The sequence below is a fragment of the Hippoglossus hippoglossus genome, chromosome 19, assembly GCF_009819705.1.
Source record: "Hippoglossus hippoglossus isolate fHipHip1 chromosome 19, fHipHip1.pri, whole genome shotgun sequence".
Classification (NCBI taxonomy): Eukaryota; Metazoa; Chordata; class Actinopteri; order Pleuronectiformes; family Pleuronectidae; genus Hippoglossus; species Hippoglossus hippoglossus.
Genome location: NC_047169.1, coordinates 20,012,653 through 20,027,744, shown reverse-complemented (window position 1 = coordinate 20,027,744; position 15,092 = coordinate 20,012,653). Strand labels below are relative to the sequence as shown.

Sequence of the window (15,092 nt, the reverse complement as noted above, 5' to 3'; positions counted from 1 at the left end):
TTTGTGCTGTTCTCTGAAGGGAGTAGTACACACCGTTGTAGGACATTTTCAGTTTCTTCGCAATTTCTCGCATGGAATAGCCTTCATTTCTAAGAACAAGAATAGACTGGCGAGTTTCACATGAAAGTTCTCTTTTTCTGGCCATTTTGAGAGTATAATCGAACCCACAAATGTGATGCTCCAGATACTCAACTAGCTCAAAGGAAGGCCAGTTTTATAGCTTCTCTCACCAGCAAAACAGTTTTCAGCTGTGCTAACATAATTGCACAAGGGTTTTCTAATCATCCATTAGTCTTCTAAGGCGATTAGCAAACACAATGTACCATTAGAACACTGGAGTGATAGTTGCTGGAAATGGGCCTCTATACACCTATGTAGATATTTCATTAAAAACCAGACGTTTGCACCTAGAATAGTCATTTACCACATTAACAATGTATAGAGTGTATTTCTGATTAATTTAATGTTATCTTCATTGAAAAAAACAGTGCTTTTCTTTGAAAAATAAGGAAAATTTCTAAGTGACCCCAAACTTTTGAACGGTAGTGTATGTCTTCAGCTTAGAAATTTACACATTAGTGTCGCGCTGTACAAAATACGTGCATTCTGGCGAGAGCCGGGAAAATAAACACAATGTCCGCCCACGACCAATAGAGGGCGCCAAACCCATGTAAAACACCCAATACAATAAACAGCAATAATTAACAAAAACTGAGGGATTTTTGGTGGAATGCAATATTAGTTTTAATACCTGATACAAGTGTACATCACAACCCAACGTGATGAGAATTCCTGTATTACATAGTAGTAGTAACATACATCATTAATACAAATTTTTAGTGGTAGGAGGCGGAGGGAGGGACAGGGTGGGCAGTTAATTCGATGGCTCGTTTAAGTGCTTGAAGCGGATGCGCTGGTTGTAGCTAGCATTGACAGGGCTGTAGCGGCTGGGACTGAAGTCCGGCGAGGCTGCATGCCGGGCGGGACTGAAGCGACCGCTGGGAGACATCAGGTCGCTGACCGGGGGGGTGGGAGTCTGATGATCCATCCTGAGTCGTGGTTTTACCACTGCAGGGCTGGGCCAGCTGGAGGACACACAACAACACACATCAGCTACTACATTTACAACACGGATGCTTTACTACTAAAAGTGAACAGGTGGATTAGAACAGATCAAGGCCCCGTTCAGACCTGGTACAGACATCCATCCTGAGGGCTCTGACCACAAGTGGACAGCTCTAAGTTAATCTGTTCACACCTGGCGTGTCCTGAATGTGTCTCATGTGAACACGGTTGGATCTCACTCCCCACTCTATTTGCAAATAAACATGCACGTCACTTCGGTTGGTGATCAAGTTATGTTGTTTTTACCCAGTCTGAGTTTACAAAAGTGTCTGCTGTCAATGTGTTTGTGTGCCGGCACGAGTGAAACTGAAATCATTGTGTTCATTGATATCATCATTGGTCAGTGATGATATCAACATATGGACACTGAGAAGTGTAAAAATCGTCAGAGGACCTCAGCTGAGTAGGTGGTCCTTCATATGTGGCCCAGGACATATTTGCTTTCACACAGTGAAAAGAATGTGGCTACTTGCATCCTCGACGACTTCTGAACATAGTTTGAGTGTTCCCATCTCAAGACCCATTGAGGGAACATTTGATTGCGTTCACACATGTACTTAGTTGACCATTTCTGTAGACTTTAGTGACATCTAGTGGTGATGTTGTATGTTGCAGCTGAATACCCCTAGTAGTAATAGTAATAGTAATAGTACTAATAGTATTTAAATATAAAGGGCTCATTCTAGGGTAAAGAAAACAACAATTTGTACAATTTAGATGAAAGACACTAGTGAGAACATCACATCAAGCCAGTATCCGACTGTACAGATGTTACTGTATGTGTGTTTATATCAATGAAATCACAGACCAGCAACAGAGATCCTGCATTTCTCAGACCAAATGTTCTCTTAAACTAAAATGTTTCACAATACAGATTAATCACAGTATTTCAGCTTGTGATTTACTCACCACTGCCTGTCTGATGCAGAGTATGACGTCATTGTGCTCTTCCACTTATGAATGCTGGGATACTTCTGAGGATCGACGTCTATGCCGTCTATTGCTGACAAGGCCTCTCGGTCTAGCTTGGTTGGTGAATCCCTGTGAAGAAATGGAACCCTCATCACACGTGCAGGTATATACTTATCGTCAGAGTAACATCATGAAGCTGTTTTGTAACTGGCTGACTGTGACATTAACTGTGAGTTAGCTGGTCTTTCAGTGTATGTGCCTCAACTAGAAGAAAAGAACAAGATGCCAAAAATAACAAACAGACAGCGTAAGTTGATTATCGCCAATTACAACATCAGATACTAGATATAAGATAGATAGACATTTGATATTAACACATCATCTGGGGAAATGTTACAGGACACAGACGCTGAAATTGGTCTAAGAATAATCTTAAATCTCATATCTATAATAAATCAGCTAGACTCACCCATCAATGAAAAGTCCCCTTCTAATGTGAGGTGGAGTCCTGGGTAGGAACTCATGGGAGTTATCCAAGGACTTATAGGAGGACCCAGAAGACCCTGAGCTGCTCAGGTCTCTCCCCCCATGGTCCCATGATGTGGACCTAGCACAGAAGTTGCGCCCCCCAGTTACTGACCCCCTAGTCCTGCCCAGTACCTCCAAACTCTCCTCTGCTTCAAAGTACTCCTCTGAGCTGCCGCTGCTGCGCCTCTCCTCCGTCCCCCCTCCCTCTGTTCTCCAGCTTGGGTCTTCCAAGGCCTCGCTGTCCTGAATGCTGTGACTAAGAGACAGGCGGTTCAGCCCAGAATTCAAGTCTATGGCTGAGGAGGAGCTGAAGGCGTCCCGGGTGTCCCCTGCAATGTTCACACAACATTTCTTATTCCAGCAGATTATACCATTATATTTTTCTTATAAAAATATATATAATATTTTTTGTTTCAGGACTCCTGAGGGTGAGCATACCTGGAGAGGGGCTTTTGAACCTGTTGCTGGTCTCATTCTCTCCAGCTTCGTCATGACCTCGTGGGCTGAAATCCTTCTTGCCCAGAAACTCTTCCAGCTTTCGGAGCCCCTCTGTCGATGACAGATCCACAAAACTGTCCAGGAAGTCCCAGTACTCAGCCCATGGGTGACCCATCTCATGAGCCAAGTCTCTGCAGAGAGGGGACCACTGCTCTGTTAGAGTATTACACATGAAAATGCACCATGTCTCTGTTTGTGTTAATCAGAATTACTGGTGTTCTCATAGTTACTGGAGCATGAACCTTACTCTAACAACTCAAAGATATGCATAAGACTGAATTAACCTGCAATTTGACCGATTGGTTTGTGTCTGACAATAACACAGTGTCAGTGACCCATTTGTCCGATTTTTTATGTAATGTCAAATATTTGCTTATACTACAAACACTATTTAACACTGTTAGTAATGAAGACACACCCGAACCACAAATTTAGGTGTAATTTCCAGTATAAATTGTATTAATATTGTTTTATTTTGAATGTAAACTCTTATTTGTTGTCCAGGATTAAATTGGCCGGTTGCACATGGTGAAGATTGAAGGAAATACTGAAAAAGTGGAGATGACCTGGAACAAAGATTGAACCAGATTGAACCCAGCGTGTGTTACACATGGCTCAACTTGTTCATAATCCCCCAAAACAGGTTTATCCTGCTGGTGCAAAAAAGGTTTCCTCCAGTGAATTCTTGAACCACAATTAGCCAAGAACTATCACCAGTCAAGAGTATTATGATATCATTGCAATGTTTAATGTTTTTCATTTAACTCTCACTGATGGAGAGCCATGTAGATACATGTAGTGAGATTACTGTGTTGGATTTACCTGCCCACTCTCTCTGCCCCACGGTCAGGATCAGACTTGAGGATGTTGTGGAAAAGGTCGGCTCGGTCTCGGGGCGGCGTCTTCCAGGAGCGGCGAAAGTCATCTGCCTGCCGAAGGATATTTTTTTTTAGGTTATAAATTTCAATTGATGTTAACCTGTATTGATCTTTAAATATCACAAATTAATGATGTGATCTGCTAAAACACACAGAATGAGACAGTGACAGGTTAAAAATAAATAAATAAATAAATACAAATTAAAAAGAAACTTGCTTTAGACGGACTCAGTGGGCCAGCAAAGGCTGTGACAGTCATCAGTGGATCCTTCGGGCTTCTTGTGTACCTCTGGATCAGCGAGAGATTTTCTGAGGACTCAGGTGACCACAAATCCGCGATGATGGGCTGACAGGTGTTGTCAGTTGCCCTTAACAAAGGGATGTAGCAGCGATCTGTGACACAACAGACAATTTTAAGTTTAGATGACGCAGTTGGATGGCCATGACTTTTATTCACAGCTCCACACCAGTGGGAATCAAACCTCAATCTAGCTTCAAAACTAAATCTAATCTTGTCTTTTGTTAATGTCTGTTGCATGTGGTGTTGTCAGGCTGTGCACAGGCCAGTGATTAGAGACAGCATGCAGAACCTCACACACCAAATTCAGCAGAGTACCAGTCTTACACTCTACAGCTGCTTTCAGAACTGAAAGTTTCTCCGCAGGAGTGAGTGCCTCTGAGCGTTCTGCAGACTTTCGCCATCAAATTTATCCATCTTGTTTTTTTTCACACCCCAGAAAGAATCAGAGGGCTTAACAAAATCTCCCAACCACTCTGCTAATAAAGACTTATCAGTAGTTCATTATGTATTAAGCACAGTCTGCCACACTAACCCCACAACACCAACCCCAAGCTGTTTTTATTCATCCATGGGGCTCTGAGTGTAGGTCCACTAAATAGCACTTGTTTGTGTCATCTTTAAGACAACAGGAGATAAGTGACAAAAACCTTTAATGTTTTGATAAATGTCCTTACCCTCCAAAAAGTCACTTATCTTCTGCTTCACTTCTTGGGTTTTATTCTTTCTGCTACAAATAAGCTGCGGAGAGGAAAAATAAACAGTTTAAGATATGTGTACAGTCTTACAGCTGTTGCTGAATCAACAGAGGAAAGAATTTGCTCATCTAACTTTAGCTTACAATGTACACTGAGCGACTGTTGCCAAAAGATTTGAAATGCAAGCTGAAAGGTCACAGCTCTAAAACCTGAGTGAGCATAACTGTATCTCCCTCAGCAACTACTGCCAGGAAGTCATTGTTCAGAAGCACTGTGTAAACCTGAGTCGCTCCCAGACAGAGCTTATGTGTATGTGCACACATTCATCAATACTTTCTGTGTATAAGTCCCCATCAGCTACAACCCAGGCTATGCTAAATGTTACTCAGTGTGAACGCTAGGGCTGCCATGGTGGTGTTACCAGTGTTAATCGGTGGTCAGGTACACACCGATTATATAACTTGCCCATTGGCCCCATCGTCAGTTTCATTTTTTAACAGACATAAAACTTGTTTGGTTCAAAAGTTAAAGTGTCTAAGAGTAGAGCGTGACTCAGGCCACATTTAACTATCTGATCCGACCCAAGCCCAACCGAGTATAGTGGTCGGGACAGCCATTTTGATTGATCTATCTGAAACTGGCCCAACCCGCCACAAAAAGTGCACATTGAACCATCACAGTCTGGGTAATTAGACACTGTTAACAACTTCACGTGCAGCAGAGGAGGGAAGCTGCTCACAGTGAAATCTAACATTGCTCATCTATCTCACTCAGTAAATGCAGTACAGACACTGAACCACGTCTTTTCTTGTTAAATGTCCAGTGCAAACAGTAACACCTGGGTTGTCAGGGGTTTATTAAACAGTGTGAAAATGTCCACACTGTGGAATCCCTAGAGAATGAAAGGTTAAATTAGGGTTAAAAATAAAGCTGCTTACATCACAAGGCCTCTGGCCTTCCTTGTTCTTACAGTTCTTTTCGATGCCAGGATGCGAACACAGAACATTGACCACATCTGGGCACCCAAACTTACAGGCAAAGTGAAGTGGTGTTTCAAACCCCTGGAACAAGTAAAATACAATGTAAACACAGCTAACTCACAACATTTGGCAATAATCTAATCTAACCTGGCTGAGCTGGTATGTTAAATTAACTTACAGTCTTATCTGGAATGTTGAGGTAAAGATCTACAATGTAGCGGACACGTTTCTGCAGCATGACTTCCTGGTCGTCTGGGTACATGAGGCGCATGAACTCTTGGTTCTCCAAGGTGTCCAGCAGCAACTTGGCGATTCCCGCCTGGTTCTCCTTGGCTGCCACGTGCATGACGTTGTACCGACAGCCCTGCTAAACAAACAAAACAGGGGGTACAACTTCATGGATCAGGACATGATCCTCTTTAATCTCATGCCAATGGGAGAGGACCCAAAAACGCAACACCTACTCAAGTTATGAATTAATCATGCACTTGTATTTCACTTTTTGAGGTACAAGGGGTTGGTATTTATGACACAGAATATCTGAATATTGCAATGACTGATATAATGCATGAATTGCCATTTATTTCCAGATGAATGGAGTTAACGATAAACTATAAATTAACAAGATAGGAAAACAAACACCAAGAAAACAACCCTTTTAAAATTCATGATTCATCAACCAGCATTGCAATCTACCAAACTTCTACACTACGTGCATCTCCATCACTCTGCTGCACATTCAATATTTTTTTATTATTTGGCTCCAAAGAGCTACAGTTTTTTTTTTTTACATTCCTGAAGAGTCTTGGCACTTAGAGACACTAATTTAAATGAATTTATTACACTTGGCCAACTGTAAGCTGGACATAAGCCTCAGCGAACAGGTTGGCACTGATGTGGAAAGGACCTTTATATATATCAACAAATGACAACATTCAAGTCAGGCTATACTACATCTATTAATAGCAAAGACTTTCAGCAGAGATTGGGATTCCACAATAGTGCTACTTCAATCCTATTTGTATAGCCCATATTCACAAATCACAATTTGTCTCATAGGGCTTAACAAAGTGCCACATCGTCTGACCTTAACCCTCAACCAGAGTAAGGAAGATAGAGATTCACTTAATGTCCTCACCTGCACAATAGTGGGATTATCCCCTGAGCCAATGAGATAGTGCGGGTTGCTCCATACCAGCTTGCCGAAGGCGACCTGGTCACCTTTCTCCACCTCTTTCCTCAGTTTGGCATTCAAGTCCTGGGTGCGCAGGCTCTTAAAAGTGTTGGCCCGCTCCCGGTTGATGGTATCAACCTCCATGTTTTCTTCTAAGGAGAGGGAGAAGAGAGAGAAGAATGGGCACTGCTGTTAAAAACTCAGTTCAAGGATGATGTGCTCCATGGTCAAACTGTCTGACTTTGAAAAAAATGTAGAGAAATTATACATCAAATATTTGCATCATTACAATAATTAGCTCACAGATGGCATTCAAATCAGAGGCAGCAAAATAAAACCTTGATCAAACATATGCTACATGTGGTCCCTCTTCAAAAGAAAAGACACTGAATTAGCTACTATCTTTCATTTTTTTTCCACAGGACAACAGATTTTTCTTGTTTTGTACAGTGAAGTGAGTTAATGTGGCAGTCAAATGGAGCTACAGATTTCATAAAGAACTGTAAACTGTAAAGTCATATTTTGATGAGGCTCTACAAAGTGCAGTTGCTATAAAAGCTCTCCCTGACATATTAACATTTACGGAATTGATTTTTGTAGTAGCTCAAGATTCTTTTAGATCAATATTATATTCCAGAGAGGTTAGGCAGTCCAGATGCCCTGCTGCTCACAACCACACAAGCAGCAACAAATGCTTTCATCCACTTAACAGACAGATGTAGATGTCAGACTACAACAACAGCACGTTCTCCTAAACAAATACTGAAACTAGACAACACAGACTATATCAGGGATAAACAAGCAACAGGAGGATCTGTTGAGGGGAGACTCAGCTCTCAGCTCAGCATAAAAGCCAAAATACACAGGAGTTGCATGTTTTTTCATACTGAGAGACAGTAAGATGCTTGAGGAAACAATCATTTTGAAAATGTTTTCATTTTTCATATTTGAACTAAAACAATATTTATATTTTCATATGTGCTGAAAATATACTGTTGTAGTAGCTGCATTGCAGAATTATAACATTATCAATAAATATGTCAAAGCAGAAAAAACTAACTAATTGAGAAAAAGAACATTCAAAACTGTTGTTTGAAGAACCACTGATATGTCTTATTGACGTCGAATGTTAAAAGATTCAGACCCTGTGAAAAGAGTTTTGACTTTAGAAAGTAATTTTTTCCAAATTACAGAAACTTTTCCTGCTGTGACTTTTATTAACTCTCAATATGGAACAATGGTATCTGTATGACACTGGACCAACAAGCGTCTTTCTTACCATTTCTCGACAAAACATCCTCCCAGAGTGGACATACTCCATAACAAAAGGTTGGGGACACTGAGATCTCCTCTTCCTCTGGAGGGTTGAGACCCACACCATAACCAAAGTCCATCTCTTCGCTGGCAGCATTAGAGGAGCTGCTGCTTGTTGCAGCAGTGGTAGATGCAACTGCAGCAGTGACACGGGCCACAGGGTTGACATGATCTGCAACAGAGGGTGCACAACCCGAAATGCCTGCTGAAGAGCCATTGTCTAATTCAGTGACACTGCTATCTGGCCCGGCCAGGACTCGGGCTAACTTCCTCTCGAAGGTGGCTCGGGTGGTGGCTGTGATGGGGCCGCACTTCACGTCAGCTCGGGCAAACTCCTCACGCAGTTCATCGGCACTTAGCCCCCTCAGCCTGCTCATAACCGCCTCCATGCTTCAGCTCCCTGCAAAACACAACAAAATACACTTCAGCAATCATTACCAGCCACTGTTAATAAACTGGACAACCACCTTGTACTACCTACTGCTTGTCTTTTATAGTGTTCCAGATTTTCTGGTTACAAAATATCAAGAATAATTAGAATTATTTTTGTGTGTGCGATTTGTTTATAATTTCGATAATAAAGGAATTGTGTGAAGATTGGTGTTATGCTGCCCCTGCAACACTGAACACAAACATGCACTCATGTTGGCGTCGTTACATATTTTTTGCCAAGAAGTGAAAGTGAGTATCTTCCCTCCATGTATCAGCAGTGAACACCTTCCTGCCCCGTCCTAATCACATAGTACCACACATCTCAGCTGTACAGCACCAACAAATGCTAAATTGTACCGACTATTTAAATAAAGTTGACAGGAGATAAGTAACAATAACATAGAAAACTACAGAGTTGTCTTATAATATACTTTATATTTAATGAATATTATAATTTACTCTATCAATTTTATTTTTGAGAGATTTTCTTCACTAAATGTTGGTTCAAAAATCTGTTTTTGTCTTCAAAAGTGAAGGGAGAGTTTTCACATTCTTCTTCTGAGCTGTTTCCGATCTACAAGTTACACAGTGTTGTGCAAGTTCACACCTCTCATGAACTAGTTCAAAGTTCAGTTCATACAAGTAAACATGAATAGTTCACGTTCATAGTTCACCATTTAAATTCTGAACTAGTTCATAGTTCAGCTCATTTCATAGTTTTAAGGTGGAAAGTGAGAATGAAAGACTTAACTTGTTTTTTAAAGAAAACTTTATCCATCACTACCCCTTGCCTTAAACTGTACTTCATATGTATCAATTCCTAAAAGAATTTTTAATTATTGCTAATTTTGCCTGTTTATTTATTCATACCCTGCACGAGTTTGTCTACCTGTTGCTGGGAAATCATACCCTTGAAGGCTGCAGACAATGTGGTTCTTGGTCTTTTTTTGACTTTCAATTACTTGGAGATAACTTTTTAGGCTAGCTGGATGCTTCAGCTCCACATGCCGTTTTAAATTAGATGCGGATGAGGCTGACGTCCGGACTTGCTTTTTCAGCGCAGGACGACACAATTTGCACAGAAAGGTGAGATTTTTACTGTCGGAATCTTTATCAGACAGTGTGTAAAAATCCCGCAAATAATAATAAGGTGCATCGGATGTAGCCGCTGAGTCTTGTTAGGATTTTAATAATATAATTAGACACTATAGCCCCGAAAAGGATTGATTTTACACGCACCATGTTTGTACCTTAACAGAAAGAATTTATGTTTTGTTATGTGTTAGGACTGTAATCCGTGGCATACAATACACTGTACTTAAACTTGTTCTCATACATAAACCTTTATATATATTACAGTATTCCTTTAGCTTTATTCAACATCACACATACATAAATGCACTGTGCTCATTAAGACACTGTGACCTATGCCTTAGAAAGAAATCAAGAAGCTGCCCCAGCTTCTGAAGGCCAGGTAGGAAAGGCGTTGTCTTGTCTGATAAATACGCATGCTTACACACACAGAACATACAGACGATAAAACAAAAACACAATGTTTCACACTCCAATGAACAAAAACACTGTGTCTGCAAAACTACTGAAGACTCACAAAGCTTCAGCCGGATAAAGGCTTTTTCTTAATACACAAAACTTAACACTGTCAGAATGTGAAGATTTGTCCAGCTACTATCAAAGGAGTGACGAACCTGGGAGCGGCTCCTCATCATTGGTGGATTCCAGTTCCAAGATGCTGGGACCACGCCTTCAACCTACTATTATAAATATTGCACCTGTCATCCGTTCGGGGCGACTCTTGACTACCCCGAGCTACGGACTAAAAGCCGAGGCTGTGCCTTGAGTGCCCATAGCTATGTTGTACCTTTTTCATTGCTTCTAAATAAATACTTTTTGAACTAAGACCGACCCTTCTCATACCTAAGGATAAAAGAACACCACAGTCTGCGTCTCTGCTTTCACTTGCCATTTTTATATGAGACCGAGAGCTGTTGTCTTGGAATACGTTGCTTGTTTGGACTACATGTGCGTGCAATGAATCATGGGTAACGTAGTGCGAAGTCGAGTTAGTTGGTTTCGGTTAGGCTACATCGCGGAAATGTTACGGGCACTGAGCAACGACATGGTGCAAGCGTTCGATTTAGACAGCGTCTCTCCTCAGGAGAAGGAAAACACTCCGTAACGTTTCAGCGAGACCTCAGATAATATGAACGTGTTCACCGTTCAAATTCATTATTTGTCATTAAGTTGCGTTCAGTTCGTCGTTCTCATAAAAATTAACGTGTTCAATGAACGCGTTCTTTTGAACTCGTTATTGTTATTATTATTGTAAATCATCAGGACCCACCTGTAGGTGCTGGCGGCAGAAGAAGCCCCTCAGTGTCGGCTGTAAATGTTGGGTAATGCGGGAAATGGGGGCGTATTGCATTCACTTGAAAAAAAAAACACTACAGGCTCTAAAACAGCTGTTCAGCTGCCCCTTATATGCAGCGATAAAAAAAAAAAGTTCTGTTTTTCTGAGATAACTAACTCGGAAATTCCGAGATAAGTTCTGTTTTTCTGAAAAAAAAAAAGAAAAAAGATAGTTATCTCAGAAAAACAGAACCTTTTTTTTTATCGCTGCATATAAGGGGCAGCTGAACAGCTGTTTTAGAGCCTGTAGTGTTTCAACTGAGCGTTATTTGAGTTGAGTGAATATAATGGGTTTGGGGGGTTGTTAGTGTGTAAAAGTCCAAATTAAATCATGAATAGTAATAATAATTTAGTAACAGTGAATTTTGGGTGATGCCTGCTAGCCAGCAGCATGACACTTTCAACTTTTTATAATATTCAGCAGAATATGAATCAATCAATCTCCTGTTATTTGTATAAAGCCCTTTTTCACATATCACAATTTGCCTCATGGGGTAACAAAAACAAGCAGAATTAAAATTACTCCAGAATACGTAGATTTTCACCACTTTCTAATTTTCTGCAAAGTTTGGTAAGAATTTGAGCATGTTAAAGCCCTCAAAAAGCCAATTCATTTGCCTGAAAACAAAAAAACCAAAAAAAAACCAGATTCCATGTTATAATGATAATGATATAATAATAAGTAGAGATTCTGTAATAATAATGATGAAATTTCTAGGGCTGCAAAGCAGCACTGAACGGGCCCGAGCACATGCATTTTGAAGCCTGTTGCAGTGGGTGGAGAGAGCGATCAATGACCAAGCGCACGTCTCCGCGTTGCATGCGTTTTGCGCACTGCGGCAAGGATAAACGCTTCACTTCCTGTGTCCGTCACGTGATGTTGATTCTTGCCTGCTAATTGCTCATTACGGTCAAAGCTATCAATTGCACATCACACTGTGAACATTTTATGTAAATTGAATGATAGTTGTAAAACAAAGCTTATTTCCTGTTGCCAATAGGTGGCGCCATCAGTATTATTAAATACAGACTAATAGATCTGTTCAAGTAGGGGCTCTGATGTAGCGTGGGAATATTTGTGTCAATTGGACAATGTTACAACAACTTCATTTTCACACTGATCAGTAGGTGGCGCTATGACCCTGAGAAAATATTGACACATGGAGCTGTTCAGGCTTGGACTCTGATCATGAGACAGAAGTTTGGTGGTGATAGGACAATGCAGAGTGGAGTTATGACAACATCGTCTCCTTTGGCGAAGGATGAACCTTCGCCGCACCTCAATGTTTAAACGGTTTGAGGAAATGTCCCAATTCTGAGAGAGAGAAAGAGAGAGAGAGAGAGATGTCACCTTTGCAAGACATCAAAGATTCCTTTGATCTATGACCACTGACACTGTCACTGCAGGAGTGGAGTTGTTTGTTGACGGCTCAGCATCAAAGGATTCATGGTCCATGTATGTCCGAGATACAGAACCTCGTGTTTTGATGGCGTGTAATCAAACTTTGACGCCACGCCACGGTCACACCGTGTGACGAAAAATCGATCTTTGACTTAGTTTGTATCTCCATCTTGTTGAGATGACACTCATCTCAATTTGAAGTTGATCTGATGTAAGCCCTGGTACAAGTACCTCAAAGTAAAGATGGGTTAGGGTTAGGGCCAAAATGGCCACTAAATGCAAAATAGCGGGCTTCCTGTTGCGTTTTTCACTTTTTTGTTTGTCTGGTCATGATACATCTGTGTATCGATTTTTGTGAAGATCGGTCAATGTGAACGCGTTCCGGGGGGCTCGGGGGGCGCCGTTGAGCCATTTTGCCACGCCCATTTAAAATTACTCCAGAATACGTACACTTTCACCACTTTCAAATTTTCTGCAAATTTTGGTAAGAATTTGAGCATGTTAAAGCCCTCAAAAAGCCAATTCATTTGCCTGAAAAAAAAAAAAAACAAATCCTTACAATTTCAATAGGGCCTCCCACTGTCTCCTACTGTTCGGTGCTCGGGCCCTAACAAGAAGAAGTAGAAGTAGAAGTAGAAGAAGAACAAGAAAAAGAAGAACAAGAACAAGAACAAGAACAAGAACAAGAGGAAATGGGTGGGTCTGCTGGCCCAAGAATTGGTCTTCTCATGCCAGCTGCTGTGGGCTTTTCTTTGTTAAATTTCTTGTGGTGTTCAATCTTCTTGGAGTTAGCCCATTGAATGGTATTCGTCTCCTCATGGTTTAAGTCCTTGGTTGGTTTGCTCTTCTGAGGTTTAGCCCCAGAGATTCTTGACAGTGGCTGTGTGGTATTAGCAGAGGGAGGTTGCTTTGTTCTGTAAGCTGCAGCTGACTTTTGCCGCTTGTTGCAGCTGACCTTTGCAGCCTGTTGCCTCTTAGCAGTTGTGGTCTCAGCTACTGTATAAATGGGCACTATAATGTTAAGTGCCTATAAATTTGTCTTCTCATGCCGGCTGCTGTGGGCTTTTCTCTGTTCGATTTCCTGCCATCTACTGTGTCCTCGTCTTTGTTCGGTTCATTGTAAATAAGTGGCTTTGATGCCTTTGACTCTGTCAGTTGTCAATGATCACATAATGTCTTTGATGTGATGTGCTCTATTTGAGAATGGACATTATGTAATGTGCCTCGAGACAATGTGTTTCGGTGCAATACAAAAAAAAATGTAATTGAATTTACAGGCAGTGTCGGATATAAAATTATTATTATACCACCTTAAATTGATCAGAGGTAGAAGTCATTCAGGAGAGACCTGACTTCTAGGATGAGGTGTGGCTTGTGTTTTTATGAAGATTATGAAATTCACCAATATTTTCATCTCTAAGATTTGTTGTTATGTAGAACAGAATCTACGCACACTCAACGAGGGCTCTTACGCACACTTGACTACTGACTAGATGTGTAACATTTAATCCTTTCATATTACGTTTTAATTGAAGAAAAAACAACAACAAATCATTTCAGACTGCTTTCAGACATAATTTATAATATTTTGCTGGTATGTGTTTATTGTTTAGAAATGATCTCAACACTGGAAAGCATCATCATTGGTGCATCTTTTTAGTTTAGCAAATTTGTATTTATTTCTCAGAGATTTTAAACACATGGACATGTTGAGGATGAGAGACTAAATCGTCAACCATCTTTAGGTGTTACATACTGGTGTTTACTTATTAAATGTGTCACATGTTCCATGGTTTTACAGCTACAGCTTTTATTAAAAATTGTCCTTCCAATTGTAGCCTGTTAATTCTGAAAACCGAGTTCAATTGTGATTCTGAGACGAGAAATGACCCAGGAGATGCAACCGCTGACACAGCGCCCGGGTCTGTGTCCAGATCAGAGCGTGGCTTGGGCCACATGATTCTGTCTGAATGGTCCGAGCCCGAGGCAGTTTAAGTGACCTGCACTGAGTTAGTGTTACTCTGTGCCTGACACATGATTACAGACATGTGCAGTGTAAACATCAGCCCAGCTAACATGACCGACCCGATCGTTTCAATTTACTCATCTCATTCATAGTAAATTCTGTATTTGCACATTGATCAAGAAAAGAACAAGTCTATCTTTATTCCGGTGACAGCATTTATATATTTCCAATTCTCTCTCCAAATCCTGATTCATCAAGGTTCGGCTTTGTACCACTTTGTAAAAAAAAAGAAGAAATACTGATAAAACAACACAAAAAATGAAAGCAGTTTTGACAACTGTGACAGAACACATTATTGGTAAGTTAAATTCAACGAGATTAAACGTTGTTCAAACTCATAAGGAGATGGGTATTATATATTTTATAAATACATAAAAAACAAAACATTAGAGGTGAAATT

The 15,092-nt window shown here is 40.7% G+C and overlaps 1 protein-coding gene across 1 annotated transcript; it reads right to left on the bottom strand.

The window, feature by feature from the left end:
* Positions 1–843: 843 nt before the first annotated feature.
* LOC117753427 (ankyrin repeat and LEM domain-containing protein 2-like) lies at positions 844–8,794 on the bottom strand. The gene is made up of 12 exons (XM_034571504.1): positions 8,599–8,794; positions 8,371–8,541; positions 7,056–7,243; positions 6,096–6,284; positions 5,876–5,998; positions 4,917–4,980; positions 4,159–4,334; positions 3,886–3,992; positions 2,986–3,194; positions 2,507–2,894; positions 2,035–2,166; positions 844–1,085 (listed from the first exon to the last, which is right to left on the bottom strand). The coding sequence occupies exons 1-12, from the start codon at positions 8,792–8,794 to the stop codon at positions 875–877; spliced, it is 2,154 nt and encodes a 717-aa protein (XP_034427395.1). The 3' UTR covers positions 844–874.
* Between the last annotated feature and the right edge of the window lie 6,298 nt (positions 8,795–15,092).